Raw genomic sequence first — 17,036 nt, 5'->3', positions numbered from 1 at the left:
TCAAATCACTATGTTGTACACCTGAAACTGATATAATATTGTAAGTCACTTATACTTTGATTAAAAAAAGAGAGAGAGACTTTCCTGGGGACATCAGGAAGTGCTTAGCTGGGTCTCCCTGGGTTAAGTTAGATAGATATCTGGAGGAGCAAGTGGTGCTCCATTCTGAAGACAGTGTACCACGTTAGAGCTTTGGCCGTTGACCACCTGCAGTTTCAACTGTCCTAGAAGTTCTGTGTCTTGATCCACATGATGCCTGCAGTGAATGAATGAGTGAACAATCGTAAAAACAAATTTGTTCAAGGTAGGAGAAAAATCTGGAAAAAGATGGAACTAACCTGAATGAATGGCCAAATCTTCCCAAGGTTAACTGAGTTGCTACTACATAGCAGGCCACCAACTTCTGCCTGGTATATAAAGCCAGATTTGTAGATGGAGTCCATGTGCTAATCTTAATAGTTCTTACTATATAGGAGCTGCCTTTGGCTTCCTCTGCCAGCCAACCAGAGTAGAAAAATAGGTTTTTATTTTCCCTTTAACTACATTATTATGTTAAATATAAATATTCTCCCCTCATATTTAGTTACTCTTGAAATGCCATAGCAGTATTTTACTGATTAAATGCTTATATCTGCTTCTCTTTGGCACAGGTCCAGATGTGAAGAAGCTGTGTGCCCTTAGCCAAATTTTGAAGGATACATCCATAGCCATTAATCGTGTAATTATTACCAGCTACAGCCTTGAGAATTTTCAGCATGAATGTAGATCAATTTTAGAAAAACTGGAGACAGATGGATACTTTGCTTTGGCCAGGAGGGTAGCAGAACTAGCTGAGCTACCTGTGGACAACTTGGTTATTGAAGAGGTATCATTAGTCTTTTAAGTTATTTAAACTCTTAGCTTTTTGAACCAGCATTAAACCGAGAACTAAATGAAGTATGTGATTTACCAGTGATGATACTTTTTCACTTTTGACACAGACATTACTTTCAGAAATGGATGAGGCTAGAATGCCCATTTTTGAGGAATGTTTGCTTTAATATAAGGTTAGCTTACAGGACATGCTACAACTATTTTACTTTGAGTAAAATTAAATATAAGGTGCCTTCCTCTTGAACCTCATTCAATTAGATAAATTTAGAGTTGTTTTTCATACCTTAACTTTCCAGATAAAATATCCAGGATCATCTGTAGCCAAGTCCCATGTTCTCTAACTTGATTTGGGTTTTAACAAGTATGGTATACCGAGGGAGCATTAGCATTTATGATATTTCTTTATCCAGGAAAGGCTAAAAATTGCTGTGTTCAATTTCACAGATAACACAGGAAATGCAGACCTTAAAACACATTGACCAGTGGTCCCTGAAACAAGCAAGAATTGACTTCTGGAAAAAATGTCATGAGAATTTTAAGAAAAATTCCATTTCAAGCAAAGCAGCTTCTTCCTTTTTCTCAGCCCAGGCTCTTACGGCATGTGAGTGCCCAGCTGAAGAGGGACCAAGCAGCACTGAGGAGCGCCATCTGCTGCTCACTCTGGCAGGACACTGGCTTGCCCAGGAGGACCTGGTGCCTTTGGAAGAGCTGGAGGAGCTAGAGAAGCAGATCTGGCTCTGCCGCATCACCCAGCACACCCTCAGGGGAAGCCAGGAGGAAATAGCCCCCAGATGTTCTCAACAGATTTCAACTAGTGGTGAACTTTCCTTTGAAAGCTTAGCCAGTGAGTTTTCATTCTCTAAGTTGGCTGCTCTGAACACATCAAAATACTTAGAATTTAATGGCCTTCCATCCAAAGACACTTGTGAGAACAAACTGAATTGGAAGGAGCAGGAGTCCCTCAACTTTTTGATTGGGTGCCTATTGGATGATGGCTGTGTGCATGAAGCAAGTAGAGTATGCCGATATTTTCATTTCTATAACCAAGATGTTGCCTTGGTGTTGCATTGCAGAGCACTAGCTTCAGGGGAAGCTAGTGTGGGTGACCTGCACCCGGAGGTCCACGCTCTCTTACAAAGTGCTGAGCTGCTTGAGGAAGAAGAAGAACCTGGCACTCCTCTAAGAAAAGTCCAAAGCAGTAAGTGAAGGAGATCAAACTGCCCTGAGTCCTGTGAGGTGCTGTTGGCATTCTCTCCAGTAAGAAAGGGTCCCTTTTGGCACACCAGTTACACTAAGTTAAGGGTAATTCATAAACTAGGTAATTAACTAGTCAATGAAGTAGAAACACCTATGTCTTTTTTTTTTAACCTAGAGCTCCAGTTTATCGCACTTATTTATCTATTTACTTATTTATTATTTATTTGGCTGCGTTTGGTCTTAGTTGTGGCACGCGGAATCTTCATTGCAGCATGAGAGATCTTTAATTGTGGCATGTGGGATCTTTAGTTGCAGCATGCGGGATTTTTTAGATGTGGCATGCGAACTCTTAGTTGCAGCATGTGGGATCTCGTTCCCTGACCAGGGATCGAACCCGGGCCCTCTGCATTGGGAGTGCAGAGTCTTAGCCACTGGACCACCAGGGAAGTCCCACCTAGGTCTTTTAACTAGCTAAGTAGCAAAGTTAGAGGGATTCTATCTGACTTGTGGCTAGTTCACTGAAGTTTATCCTATGTAAATAATCATGTTTCCAATTGTACATGATGACATATAGAAATATAATTGATTTTTTATGTTAACCTTTAATCCTGTGATCTTGCTAAACTCACTTATCTTAGGAGTTTTCTCATAGATTCCTTGGGATTTTCTATGGAGATAATCATATCTGTGAATAGAGGCAGTTCTTTTTCCTCCTTTCCAATATATTTGCCTTATTTATTTTTCTTGCTTTACTGCTCTAGCAAGGACTTCCGGCATGATGTTGGATAGGGGTGGTGAGAGTGGACATCCTTGCCTTGTTACTGATCTTAGGAAGGAAGCATTCAGTCTTTCATCATTAAGTGTGATATTAGCTGTAGGTTTTTTTGAAGACACCCTTTGTCATGTTGAGGAAGTTCCCTATTTGCTGAGAGTTTTTATCATGGATCAATGTTGAATTTTTTCCTGTTTTTTCTGCATCCATTGATATGATCGTGCTTTTTTTTTTTCTTGTTTAGACTAGTAATGCAGTAGATTACATTAATTGATCTTTTAAAATATTGAACCCAGCTTTTGTATTCCCAGGAAAAACCTCACTTTGTTATGGTGCATTATTCTTTTTGATATATTACTGGAATCAACTTGGTATTTTGTTGAGAATTCTTAATGTATGTTCATGAAGAATATTGATCTGTACTTTATTTTTTTAATACCGTCTTTGGTTTTTGCATCAGGGTAATGCTAGTTTAATGCGTTTCTGGAAAACATTACATGGAATTGGTGTTATTTCTTCTTCAAATGTTCAGTAGAATTTACCAGTAAAACCATCTAAACCTGGAGATTTTTGTTTTGGAAGATTTTTTTTTAATTTTATTTTATTTATTTACTTTTGGCTGTGTTGGGTCTTCGTTGCTGCAGGCGGGCTTTCTCTAGTTGGGGTGAGTGGGGTCTACTCTTCATTGCAGTGTGCAGGCTTCTCATTGTGGTGGCTTCTCTTGTTGCGGAGCACAGGCTGTAGGCACACAGGCTTCAGTAGTTGTGGCACGCGGGCTCTAGAGCGCAGGCTCGGTAGTTGTGGCACACTGGCTTAGTTGCTCTGCGGCATGTGGGATCTTCCCGGACCAGGGCTCGAACCCATGTCCCTTGCATTGGCAGGCAGATTCTTAACCACTGCACCACCAGGGAAGCCCTGGAAGATTTTTAACTACAAATTTATTTCATAGTTATATGACTAATCAGGTTATCTTTTTCACCTCAGGTGAGTTTTGGTAGTTTGTGGTTTTTGAGGAAACCTTTTCTTACCTTTGGGTTATTTGCACATTTTTTAGTCATCCATTTTAATTTGTGATTTTGACTGTATAGCTTTGCATAGCTTTTTTAATTGGTTGTTTTATGGGTTATATTATACATTTGTAACTTTTCACAGTCTACTTAAAATTATATTTTAAGGGTAGAAACCTTACCATCATGTAGGTTACTTTACTTCTCTCCCTTTATGTCTTAGTTGCCTTATTATATTACATACACTGAAAATCTCATCAAACAATGCTAGATTTTTTGTTTTCGACTGAAAAATATATTTTAACAAACTCAAGAGGAGAGTAGTTTATTATATTTACTCAGATATTTACAATTTTTGTTGCTCTTCCTTCTTTCCTGATGTTCCAAGTTTCCTTCTAGTTTCTTTTTCCTTCTGTGTGAAGGACTTCCTTTAGTAATTCTTTCAGAGTTGTCTGCTGGAAACAGATTGTCTTAGTTTTACTTCATCTGAGAATGTCTCTATTTCACCTTCATTCCTGAAGGATGATTTTTGCTGGATATAGAACATTTATTATTTTCTTTCCACACTTAAAAATGTTCTGCCACGTCCTTTTGACTTCCATGGTATTTGATGAATAATCTGCAGTCATTCGAATCATTGTTCTCCTGTAGATAATGCATTTTTCTCTTGTTGCTTTCAGATTTTTTCCTGTCTTTTGTCTTCAGCAATTTGGTTATAGCATGACTGGACATGTATTTTGGGGGGCTTATGCTATTTGGAGTTCACTGAGTTTCTTAAATATGTAGCTTTATCAGGGCCTCCCTGGTGGCGCAGTGGTTGAGAGTCCGCCTGCCGATGCAGGGGATACAGGTTCGTGCCCCGGTCTGGGAGGATCCCATATGCCGCGGAGCGGCTGGGCCCGTGAGCCATGGCCGCTGGGCCTGCGCGTCCGGAGCCTGTGCTCCCCAACGGGAGAGGCCACAACAGTGAGAGGCCCGCATACCACAAAAAAAAAAAAAAAAAAATGTAGCTTTATCAAATTTAGGTAGTTTTCAGACATCATTTTTTTTTCAAATATTTTTCCAGCACCATACTCTTACTCCTCTCCTTATGGGACTCCAATGACTCCAATGAAACAAAAACAAAAGTTATTGTTTCACAAGTCCCTGAAGCTTTGTTCAGTCTTTTTCAGTCTTTCTCTTTTGTTCAGATTGGATAATTTCTATTTATCTATCTTCAATTTCACTGATTCTTTCCTCTGGCATTTCCATTCCGCTATTAAGATTTTTTTTTTTAATTTCTGTGATTTTTAAATTTCAGTTCTAAAACTTCCATTTTATTCTTCTTTATACCTTTTATTTCTTTGCTAAGACTTTCTGTTTTTCTGTTTATTTTAAGAGCGTTCATAATTGCTTGTTGGAACATTTGTAATAGCTGCTTTAAAGTCTTTTTCAGATAATTTCAACATTTATGTGATTTTAGTGCTGGGTTTCATTGTTTGTCTTTTCTTTGTCTTATATGAGTTGAGATCTTCCTGTATTTTTGTATGCTGAATAACTTCATGTTGTATCTTGGACATTTCGAATAGTGTGTTACGGGATGCTGCGTCTTGTTTAAATCCTATGAAGAATGTTGATATGTTTTTAGCAGGCAATTGACCTGGCTATGTTCAGACTACACATTCCAGTGTACTTTCTGTGGGCTGTGGTTCTAACATCAGTTCAGTTTTCAAATTCTTTGTGGTGATGTTCAGATCCATCCTGTATGTGCCATCCTGTGGTCAGTCTGCAACCTGCGTAGTGGTCTGTCTGTTGACTTAGTTTTCAAAGTCTTTGATTTGTTGGTCAGGATCAGATCCATACATGCAAAGCCTAGGAATGAGCCCTAATGTTTATAAACAACTTCATTGTGTTGCTTTCCTGAATCTCTCTTCCAAGTACTTTCTGGTTGCCCGAGGCTTCCCTTTTCAGTCTTCTGGCCAAAGCTGGAGGTTTAGTTACCCCATCCTGTCATGTACTTTCCTGACTGCCCGCATCTAGGGCCAGCTGACAGAAGGATAATACAAAAAGGAACAGGGATTCACTCTGCCCCCTTAGGACCAGAGCACCTGTGATCCGAAAAGAAGGTCCCTCTCTGAGTTTTGGCTCTTGCCAACTGCTGCTGCAGCCCCTCCCACCACAGCCTAGTGGTTGCTTAGGAGCTAGGACCAGAGAGAATGGGCTGTGGGAGTTCCCTTTCTGCTCCTTGAGCCTGTTCTGGAGGACGTCTCCTGGAGCCCACTCTCTTTGTGAGCTGTAGTGCTTGGTTCTGGGTTTCGGGCAGCGCTGCATTCAATCTGGAGATTCCTAGAGGGGAGAAAATGGTAATGCAGGTTGTCTTCGATCCATCTGCTACTCCTTGCTCTTCAGAGTCCTCATATAGCACTGCATGCACTGTGTCCAGGTTTTATATTGAGGTCAGTGGGAGAGACCTAGAACTGAAAACTCTAATGAAGGATTTTAAGCAGGGGAATAACATGGTCTGAGTTGCTTTTTATATTTTTCTGTTTAAATTTAAATTTTTGTGTTTAAATATTTTTAAAAGAGTAATATCTTAAAAGCAAAAGTATTACATGCTTAATGTAATAAATCACACAATACAGAAGTGCATAAAGTAAAAAGTGAAAGTTATTTATCTGTTCAACACCACACCCACCAAATTCCCCAGAATAACATCTTTTATTTGCTTGGCGTGCATTATTTTCTACATGTGGGCTCGCACATGTGTGCGGGTGTGTGTGTGTGTGTGCACACACACACAAATATTTATTTATTTTCTACAAAAATACGGTTATATTGTTCTGCAACATTTTTCCCTGTCAGTACAGATAGATTGACCTCATTCTTTTAATAACTGCAGGGTATTCTACTATATGAATGTACTATGATTTTTTTTTAATTGGAGTATGGTTGCTTTACAATATTGTTTTAGCTGATTCACTTTTCTGTACAGTATAAACTATATGTATACATATATCCCCCCTTTTTTGGATTTCCTTCTCAGGTCATGTACTATGATTTTTTTAACAATGATTTACTGATACACATTTAAAATTTTTCAAGTTTGTTTTTGCTGTTAGAAACAGTGTTATATAAATATTCTTTTCTACCTTTTCCCACTAACAGAAACCCTTTCTCAAATTAAGAAAGTTTTATTTTAGGCTAAGAGCTTTTTTTAAAAAAGCAGGAATGGATTCTAATTTTACTGAGCCTTTAAGGTATCTGTCAGATGATCCTTGATTTTTGTGATTTGCATTTTAGAATGTGAAGAATGCTGAGTGTGTGGAAGTGGAGTTGGGGAAGAAGGGAGGCTGGCGGCAGGAGACAGTAACACCTCTTAGATGCAGGGTGATAAAGGCTGGAACTAAGGTGGTGACTGGAGAGAAGTTTTGGAGATACAGTCAGGTAGACCTGGTGATTATTTGACATAAGGGGAAATTGGGAGGCAGTGTATGTGGAGGAGAGTCTGGCAGCCATCTTTGGTGATGATCTCTAGAGTGTTCATTAGGTGGCTTCGAGTCTTTGAAGTATCCTGGGCTGGGGATTTCCTAGAAGAAGGCAATGAAAGAAGTTTAAGTGGGGTGTGAGCCCTGTTAGAAGTGGTCCCAGACCCAGGGAGAGTCAACAGGGTGCAGTGAAGGAAGCTGTGAGCAGAGAGGTAGAGTCATAGGGGGCTGAGGAGAGACCTTAAAAGCCCCTTAAAGCCCTCCTCAGACCTGTATTTGCTTCCAGCTTCAAGTCTGGATAGTCAGTCATCTGGGATGCTGCCCCCCAGTGATGAAGCGGTGACTACTCTGGAAACTCTGACAAGCAAGTGCCTCCATGGGAAGAGTTATTGCCGGCAGGTCCTCTGTCTCTATGCACTTGCCAAGGTACGTGCCAAAGGGCTGGGTCTCCACAGGAGCTTCCTCTGAGAGGGAGGGAAGGGAGAAGATGAAGGTGGATTTTGGACGTTGCCCTCAGTCAGCCCTTCAGGTTATAATCATGACCTGGGAGTGGAGCTCTTGTCAGGATGAATCCATCCCTGGGGAATGGTGGTGAGCTTTCCATATGGGAAAGAGCCCAAAATAAGTTTTTAAATAAAATAAAATGGAATGGAATGACTATAAAACAGGAGCCAGAGCAGCGAGGAATTGTTCTGGCTTTGTGCTGATTGAGGGAGAAAAAGAGTAGATTCTAAGTGCAGTGGAAGAGCACGAGAGAAAGCAAGCCGAGCACTAAAAGCCCTTCCTTGGACAACAAGGCTCAGAGACTTCTTTGGAAATTGAGGGTTTCCTGCTGCCATGGGAACAATAAAGAAGGGGCTCTGCCTTTTATTTAACTTCCTTAGGTTTCATAACATTTGAGAAGCTCAGTGTTCAGTGAGAGATCAGTCACCTGATGTTTTCTGAACAAGCCTTTCTCTTGCTTGGATTCATCTCATTGGCAAAGCAGTAGAAAGGGCTAGGAAACAGTGTTTGCTTCTTCTAAGGTTCCTGCTCAGGATGAGGGATCTTTAAGCTCAGAAAACCATGGCATCTGTCCACATCAGATTTCAGGAAAGGCTGTCTTCTGCTAGCTTTTTCCTGGTTCCAAATGATGGCTTGGATTGGCTCTGCCTTCCTCTCAGGAGTTGGGCTGTTCCTACACTGATGTCGCTGCCCAGGATGGTGAGGCCATTCTCCGGGTAATCTTGGCCTCTCAGCAGCCTGACCGATGCAAGCGAGCTCAAGCCTTCATCAGCACCCAGGACCTCGAGCCAGACACAGTGGCTGAACTTGTGGCTGAAGAGGTGACCCGGGAGCTGCTGACCCCATCAGAGGGAACAGGTGCCCTACCTTTCAGGCCTCCCCAGCCTTTCAGATCACATTCTCAAGTTCCCAGCATTAAGGATTTGATGTTATGCTCATATATATCTTGTATGCTGTACTTTCAAGTTGCCAGGTTGCACTTGTAAGAGGAGAACACATTGCATTTATTTTGTTATTATTGCTTTTTGTTTACTGTTTTATGATTATATTTAGAGTAACTGTGCCTTTCTCTGAGCTAATGAGCTCCTGCTGTCCTGTAAGATGGCATCTCACCTGAGATATTTGACCCCAGCAAGAGGAGAGCTGCCCGGGAGCACCTTCATCATTACCTCCTGGTGCCCAGGCCTGGGCAGAGTGGGCCTCCTACCACCCTGGGGCTCTTGTCTTCCTTTCATCTCTCTCAAGGTAAAACTAGCACCTTTCTCCACATCTTTCTGTATAGGACATAAGCAAACGTTCACCCCAACAGAGGAAAGCCAGACGTTTCTTCAGCTGACCGCTCTGTGTCAAGACCGCACCTTGGTAGGCATGAAGCTGTTGGATAAGATTTCCTCCGTTCCCCATGGAGACTTGTCTTGCAGTAAGTTCTTGGCCACTTTCTTACATGTTTTGGGCCCAAGCACGTCTCTAAGAAGTCTTCTGAGGTTAAGTCTTTTCAAAACTCAATTTGGATCCTTGTTCCTTCTCTGGATCCCTACTCCTCCAGGATTGTGGATAAGTTCTTAGTAGAAAGCCATAAGTTCATTGAAGAAAAGTTAGAAAATATATATGGCAAAGCAGCCCCAAACTTAAAATCATACAAAAAGGTAACCTTTTAACATTTGCATATTTAGCTTATTTTATTCTTACATTACCCTGAAAAATGGCTATTATTGTCCCCATTTTAGAAGAAGGAAACTGAAGCTTTAGGAAAGTTGATTAATTTATAACTATTAAGTGGCAGAGCTGGCATTTGAACCCTGTCTGTGTGATTTCAAAGCCTGCTCACTTCTCACAGTGGTGGTGTATGCATTCAGTAGTATGTGTCCCTCTCATCTTTTTCTATGCAAGTCCATAGGTTTTTATTTTTCAAGAATAGCATTATACCGTGTATACTGTTTATAATTACCAATATGCTGTCATTAATGTCTTTCCATGACACTATTCTATATAATTTTTAAATAATTTTTAGTCATTACATAATATTTCTCTTATATGTAATTTAAAAATGTATACCCTATTGTAGGACCTATAGATTGCTTCCAATTTTCTGCTGTTTTAAACATTGTGATAGACATGCTTATAGGCAAATCTGTGTGCACATCCATGGTTATTTCCCTAAGACAAATTCCTGATTCAGGAGTATGCCCATTTTTAAGGCTTTATATATATATTGCCAAATTTACTTCAGGAAAAAAAAATTCACTTTCACTCCCTCTTAAGCAGTGTGTGAGAGTTTCATTTCCTGGAGCCCATTATACTCTGCAAATTTGATTGACGCGTAAAAGGCATTTTACTGATGTTTAGTGAACACGTGAGATTTTAAGAGGTTGTATAGGTTTATTTTGAAAACAGCCTTTTGGGAATTCCCTGGCGGTCCAGTGGTTAGGACTCGGCAATTTCACTGCTGTGTGCCCGGGTTCGATCCCTGGTCAGGGAACTAAGATCCCGCAAGCCGTGCAGCACGGCCAAAATATAAATAAATAAAATAGCCTTCTGTATCTCTCCTCAGTCCAGTTCAGCAACATCTACTGAGTACTGACTGTGTGCCAGGCACTCTAAAAACAGGGGTACGGTGAACAAGTTAAGCAGCAGTCCTGGAGCTCAGACTAGGGGTGTCATTCACAGTAAGCATACTGATGGGGCCAACAACGGTTTGGGGAGGAAATGTGCAAACCAAGACCAGAAGCATTAGCAGCCAGTAGGTTTGGGGAGGGCCCCACAGGTGCAAAGGCCCAGAGGGCACAGCATGTATTAAGGCTGAGAACCCCTCTTCTGTCTTCCAGCATTCCAAATATTTTTCCCAGTTTGCCTTTTAATTGTGCTCATAGTGATAGTGTATAGTAGTTTTAAATTTGTGTGCGTCACATCTCAATCTAGAAAGCCTATAGAAGTGCAGAGCATCAAATAGCACTTGATTAGGCCCTAAGACTCTCCACTCAGCTACAGAGAATGCCCTCGGACTTGTATTGGCAGGTACTCCATCAGGTTGTCTGCAGAAAGTTTCTCCATCTTTAGAAAGCTAGCGTTCTTTGTTCTCATTTTTTGAGCCTTTTGGAAATGCTGTCACTATATGCAGACTGTCTTTGAGAAGAGAGTTAATCCCTGTGCTGTCACTGAGAGAACAACTGACTTCATCAGGGGGCCGTCCCAGAGCTAGAACTGGTGAGGTCAGGGATCTCAGAGGACTGGTGAGAGAGCCTTCTCCAGACAGGCCCAGCTGTACCAGGCCCCTTGACCCTCCTGCCAGGCACAGAGCTAGACAGGGGTTAACCAGGGTTGACAGTCCTGTCTTACCAGTGCCCAACCCACCCAGCCACAGAGCTGCTGATCCTGGCTCATCACTGCTTCACACTGACATGCCACATGGAGGGCATCATCCGAGTCCTGCAGGCTGCCCGGCTGCTCACAGACAACCACTTGGCCCCCAGTGAGGAGTATGGACTGGTGGTAAGTCACCCCCTCACCTTCACCCTCCATCCTGCGGAAACCTTTGATAGAACAGATAGGCTGGAGACTATCAGCTCAGAGCTGATGTGGTCTTACGGAATTTTCCTATCTGGATACCACTACCTACTTGGTAGCTGGCTGGGCAGTTCAACCCTCTGCTCCAGGTTATGATTTCTGTCCAAATCAGAGACTGCTCCAAAGGAATAGAAATCAAAGAGGGTCCCTGCCATGCTCCAGGACTGTCACACCCCCTTACCAAGCAGTTGGCTTTTCTAGAGGGCTAAGAGGGCAGTTACTTCCCCCCCAAAACAAGGTTCAGACCTGCCTCTTATATCTGAATTGAAAACTGAAATGAGCTGACAACTCAAGCTTCCTGTACCTCCCCCCAAATTCTCTAGGCTTGAAACTGACCCAAGTGTCTGAGCAAGCCATTGGGTGCTGTAATAAGGAGTGGTGGCAAGAGGGAAGAGCGCCCGCCCAGGAGGAGGGCACTTAAGCACTTGATAGTCATGTTTAGAGACAACAGAGGAGGGGACAGCCAGCCAGTGGTTTCCCAATGACTAGCATTTCTGAATCCTCCACAGAAGGCCCCTGTTGGGTACATGGGATGGGAAGGGGGGGAGACAGGCAAGGAGGAAAGGAGTTAAGCGTGGCAGCCTGGCCATTAACCCTTCTTCCCGCCAGAGTTGGTATTTGAAAGCAACCAAACTGTTGGGGTAGTGGTCTGGCTCAGAGAACTCCAAGCAATGCTGATGCAAGCTGCCCTCTCCCTTTGTAGGTGCGTCTCCTCACTGGCATTGGAAGGTACAATGAGATGACATACATATTTGATTTGCTGCATAAAAAACACTACTTTGAAGTGCTGATGAGGAAGAAATTGGACCCGGTAGGTGTACAGTATTTTTGAGCTGCAGTATGACATGTACTACTGACACTTGGGAGTCTGTTTTCTCAGGATTAATCCCAATCAGGATGGACTCCTGGGATATAGAGGGAGGGAATTAAGGACCTCCCTAAGACATATACTGTAACCAGTAGCTTCAGGTTACAGAGCTCAGACCAGTTTAGAGTGGAGAGTTTTCAGGGGACCATGAAAAAGTGTATTGTCGAGTGCTATTCAGAAGTGAATGCCAAGGTCTGGGTCTAGAAAGCTGTGGAGCTATTTATGATGATGACCAGGAAGGAGGCTGGGAAGCAAAAGCCTGACTTGCCAGGCCTTTGGTCTCCGGGCGCCTGTCTGTCCTCAGCATACTATGTGACACCAGGCATGCACTCACAGAGCCTCTGTTTTCAAGTTATTCATTGGCTGATTCATTGTTTTCACCCATTTCACCTCTAAATATTTAAAAACCTATGGGACTTCCCTGGTGGTCCAGTGGTTAACTCTGCGCTTCGAGAAACTAAGATCCCGCGTGCTGCGTGGCGCGGCCAATAAATAAATAAATAAATAAAAACCTAGGTGCACTTTTGACATCTGGGAACTTGGGCCCAGCCAAGCAGGATTAAGAGACAAAGCAGAAAAACTCTCCTCAATGCTGGGCTAGTTTCAGGACAGACCAGTCCAGTTGTAAGGAAAGGAGCAAGTCCTGGACATAGGGACACCTTCAGGATTTTAATTGTTTTTGAGGCATTTTTGTTCCTGCATTTAAATATTCTTTTAATAACTTTGTTTCTGATTACAAAAGTATTGAATATTCAACGTTAAGACACTTAACGGGTGCTCGTTTCGGCAGCATATATACTAAAAATTGGAACGATACAGAGAAGACTAGCATGGCCCCTGCGCAAGGATGACACGCAAATTCGTGAAGCGTTCCATAGTTAAAAAAAAAAACACCTGGAAAACAGAACATGAAAAAAAGCCCCGTGTGTCTAGCTACTGTCTGCAGACAGCCACTGCTAACAATTTGGTATAGGCCCTTTCTTTGCACATATACCCACAAACATATATACATACATATTCACATATTTTTATCAAACTTCTGTCATGCTGTGCAGATAAGAAATAGCCTGCTTTTCTCAGTTAATAATAAGCATGAATAATTTTCAAGTCAACATCGGTTTTAATGGCTACATGGTGTTCTCTTAGATCTTATTCTGGACATCTGGAATATTTCTAATTGTTTGCTATTAAATATCCTTGTTACATCCATCTTAGCACTTTTCTCTGCTTGCTTCTTTAGGGATAGAGTCCTAGAAGTGGAGTCATTAGACTAATGCACGTGTGTACATTTTTAAGGCTTCTCGCCTCTGACAGGTCTTACCATTTACACTCCCACCAGCAGAGAGGATGTGCCTGTTTCCTTATACTCAGGAGAGTATAAACTTCTGTAGTCATTTTTGCTTATCTTTTCCTTTTCCTTGGGAGTTTCTGAGGAACTTTCAGAATCAAAGGACTAGGCCAGTCCTGCCTACCTTGCAATACATGGCTGAGACCTTGGTACTCCCCCGCTTTTTTCTGGGCAGAGTGGTACCCTGAAGACGGCCCTACTGGACTACATCAAACGCTGCCGCCCTGGGGACAGTGAGAAGCACAACATGATTGCCCTGTGTTTCAGCATGTGCCGGGAGATTGGGGAGAACCATGAGGCAGCTGCCTGCATCCAACTGAAATTGATTGAGTCTCAGCCCTGGGGTGAGCAGAGCTCACAGCAGCACCTCCAGGGCAGTGCTGCCGGCCAGGGAAGGTTCTCAGGGCTAAGCAGGGCAAGAGTCCATGAGACTAATACCCACCTCAGCTTCTAACATATTTAGTGGGGCCCCAGGGGGGCAGAAAGGAGACAGAAGGGGGGTTGGAAGGCATTTTACCCCTCTTGTAGCCAGTGCATCCAGGGGTGTCACCTGTCAAGAACCAATGTATGTTGATGATGCTGTGTAAGCCCGCCTTGCTGTTTCAGAGAGAAATTGAACTAGATGGGGCAGTGGCCCAGTAGCCTTTACCTGAGTGAGACATACCTGCCTCCCTGTGAACATGAGCTGGGTTGTTTCTATAGTCCACCCTACTACTGAGTGGGATGAGAGTAGCCAGCCTTGGGAGTCAGACACACCCAAGTTTCCTTTACTCCCCTGCAGAGGACAGCCTCAAGGATGGGCACCAACTGAAGCAGCTGCTGCTGAAGGCCCTAACTCTGATGGTGGATGCAGCAGAGAGTTATGCCAAGGTAACCATGGGAGTCTTACTCCAGACTGGACTTGCGGCTTGGTGTCTGCAGTAGGAATAATTTTATTTTGTTCCATTGCTGGAGGGTTCACGGGGGAGACGACGGCAACAAAGTCTTTATCTGTGCCTACTGCCACCCTCACCCCTCAGGACTCCTGCGTGCGACAGGCCCTGCACTGTCACCGGCTCACCAAGTTGATAACACTGCAGATTCACTTTCTGAACACCGGCCAGAACACAATGCTCATCAACCTGGGCCGCCACAGGCTGATGGACTGTATCATGGCCCTACCTCGGTTCTACCAGGTGAGCAAGGAAGAAAAACCTAGCCTGTGCTGCCAGCATCCTCTCTCCTGCTGTCCCTGTCATGGGACCCAGAAGCTGAGTGGTTTACCTAAGGTCTCAGGGCTAGTGACAGACCCAGGACAGTCCAGCTCTCCAACTTCCTTTCCATAGTAGTATTTCTTACCAGCATATTGTCTGGGCAGAGGTTGGAGAACAGTGAGACATACTGTCTCCTTTCCCCACACTATTAAGCCAGCAGAGAGGCAGACATCTTTGCACTTAAGATAGTTGAGGTTCAGGGGAACATCCCTGCTAGTGGTCCTGTGAGCATCTTCTTAGCCCCAGCATTTCCAGACCAGTGCACTTGTGTTAGCATAAAAAGTCAGGGCTTCTGGGAGGGAGGCTGGTTCTAGCCCTTTTAACAAGGAGGGATGGTTATCAGGGAATCAGCCCTCCCACTGTTCCTTAGAGTTGAGTTAGTGAGAAAAATATTCATCAGCAGTTCTTTTAGCCCATTGTGAGGAAGATTAAAAACACTGAAGGAAGGTGTTTGGGGTGTCAGGGAAGGGGAAATAGCAAACTTTTCACCAACCCTGATACATAGAGCCTTCTAACATTATTGGTGCTGATAATACTGTACACTCATAGAGTGAATATGAAGTCATTTTCTAGAGCAGTTTGCCTTCAGTTTTACATCAAATAGGCTCTAATGGTGTCCTCCTTCCCCTCCATCCTTTTAAGGCTTCTATTGTGGCTGAGGCCTATGACTTTGTTCCTGATTGGGCTGAAATTCTATACCAACAAGTGATTCTTAAAGGAGACTTTAATTACTTGGAAGAATTTAAGCAGCAAAGGTTATTAAGATCCAGTATATTTGAAGAAATTTCAATAAAGTAAGTATTAAAATGCCTCTGCTTTGAGATCAGGCACGGGTAAGAATTTTATGACTACGTATAACATGCCTATAGGCTACCCACTCTTCTTGAGATGGCAAAGAGGTGTCAAGAACACCCAGAAAGACGATCTTTTAACAAATTTATGCAAACGGATGAATGAGAATAGTTTGCTTATGGTGCTCCGTACTTAAAATGAGAGGAGAGCTACTCAGCTTGTCTGAAGTGCCAAAAACACTAAACATCAGAGGTCCCCTTTGGAGTACTGAAATTATTCTAATTAAGGCCAGCATTAAGATACTCATTTTTAATGAAATAATTTCATCGTGTATCAAGCACTCCCTAATAGTCTGAATGATTCCTCAGATTCAAGCACCTTCGCCTCTATAGACAGTGATAAGTATCAGAGCTGATAGCCCTCGTTCAAGATGCAGCATCTTAACCTGTACGTTCTTGTTTCTTTGTCTAGATGTAAACATCATCAGCCTACTGACTTAGTTGTGAAAAACCTGAAGAGGTTACTCACATATTGTGAAGATGTCTACTTGTATTACAAGCTGGCATACGAACACAAATTTTATGACGTTGTAAATGTGCTTCTGAAGGACCCTCAGACAGGCTGCTGTCTAAAGGACATGCTAGCAGGTTAGCTGGATTCAGATGACATGAGGATGGTTACTGCCAAAAATTCATACGTGCCTGTTTTCTTATACTGAAATGAGGTACTGACAGATGTTTGTGGTCAGACTAGAGAAATGCCATGGGGATCTTTGATGTCTGATTGTAAAACCCCAGGACTGACCATACCAGTCCTTTGTGAATAGTGGGTGAAGAAGGAGAATTTTCACAAGGAAATTCCTATTTGAAAATAATTATTCATCTATACCATTTTATATAGATATTGGTATTAAGATCAAAAGCTCCATCTTCCTCAGGATAGCTTCTACTTTAGGAGATGATACAGTATTTAGTAAAGAATACCTGTGCCTGCAGATTCCAGTTTCAAAGGAATTTAATATTATTTACACAGTTAAGGAACAGATGATACATTTCCATTTATTAGAAACTGATCTCTATAATAAAATAGATTTTAAATTCAGTGTATGTCATTATTACTGCTAAGGAAATCTTAGCCCTTGTCTGCCTTAAAACAATCTTTATTGGCTGTAATTATTGCTGTGTAGTCACTACTTTCTGTTAATTCCTCAAATCATTTAGATGGTCCTGTCTTCCACTTAGTGGTCTGTAGAGCTCTGACTGAGGATCCTACTTCCTGTGTAAGAGAAATTTAAAATATTTTTTGCTCTGTCCCTACTTTTGATTCTGTGGCAGTTTCAAAAAAAGACTCCAACCACAGATTTGGTTAAATTGCTTAAAAGAAAATATATAATA

The 17,036-nt window shown here is 42.4% G+C and overlaps 1 protein-coding gene and 2 non-coding genes across 3 annotated transcripts in view; 2 read left to right on the top strand and 1 right to left on the bottom strand.

The window, feature by feature from the left end:
* The window catches only part of SPG11 (SPG11 vesicle trafficking associated, spatacsin), a 75,586-nt gene extending 58,847 nt beyond the window's left edge, over window positions 1–16,739 (top strand). The window contains exons 29-40 of the mRNA XM_060096764.1: window positions 651–865; window positions 1,318–2,071; window positions 7,600–7,739; window positions 8,477–8,675; window positions 9,100–9,237; window positions 11,173–11,306; window positions 12,085–12,192; window positions 13,773–13,941; window positions 14,379–14,467; window positions 14,617–14,772; window positions 15,493–15,644; window positions 16,114–16,739. Coding sequence (XP_059952747.1) covers window positions 651–865; window positions 1,318–2,071; window positions 7,600–7,739; window positions 8,477–8,675; window positions 9,100–9,237; window positions 11,173–11,306; window positions 12,085–12,192; window positions 13,773–13,941; window positions 14,379–14,467; window positions 14,617–14,772; window positions 15,493–15,644; window positions 16,114–16,294 — 2,435 coding nt within the window. The 3' untranslated portion in view covers window positions 16,295–16,739. The remainder of the gene's footprint in view (window positions 1–650; window positions 866–1,317; window positions 2,072–7,599; window positions 7,740–8,476; window positions 8,676–9,099; window positions 9,238–11,172; window positions 11,307–12,084; window positions 12,193–13,772; window positions 13,942–14,378; window positions 14,468–14,616; window positions 14,773–15,492; window positions 15,645–16,113) is intronic.
* On the bottom strand, window positions 2,444–2,516 carry TRNAG-CCC (transfer RNA glycine (anticodon CCC)). The gene has a single exon. It is a non-coding gene; the product is annotated as a tRNA-Gly (tRNA).
* LOC132489463 (U6 spliceosomal RNA) lies at window positions 13,024–13,131 on the top strand. The gene has a single exon (XR_009531873.1). It is a non-coding gene; the product is annotated as a U6 spliceosomal RNA (small nuclear RNA).
* Window positions 16,740–17,036: the final 297 nt, after the last annotated feature.

This window comes from Mesoplodon densirostris, chromosome 4 (assembly GCF_025265405.1).
Source record: "Mesoplodon densirostris isolate mMesDen1 chromosome 4, mMesDen1 primary haplotype, whole genome shotgun sequence".
NCBI classification, from domain to species: Eukaryota; Metazoa; Chordata; class Mammalia; order Artiodactyla; family Ziphiidae; genus Mesoplodon; species Mesoplodon densirostris.
This window is presented reverse-complemented; position numbering and strand designations above follow the sequence as displayed.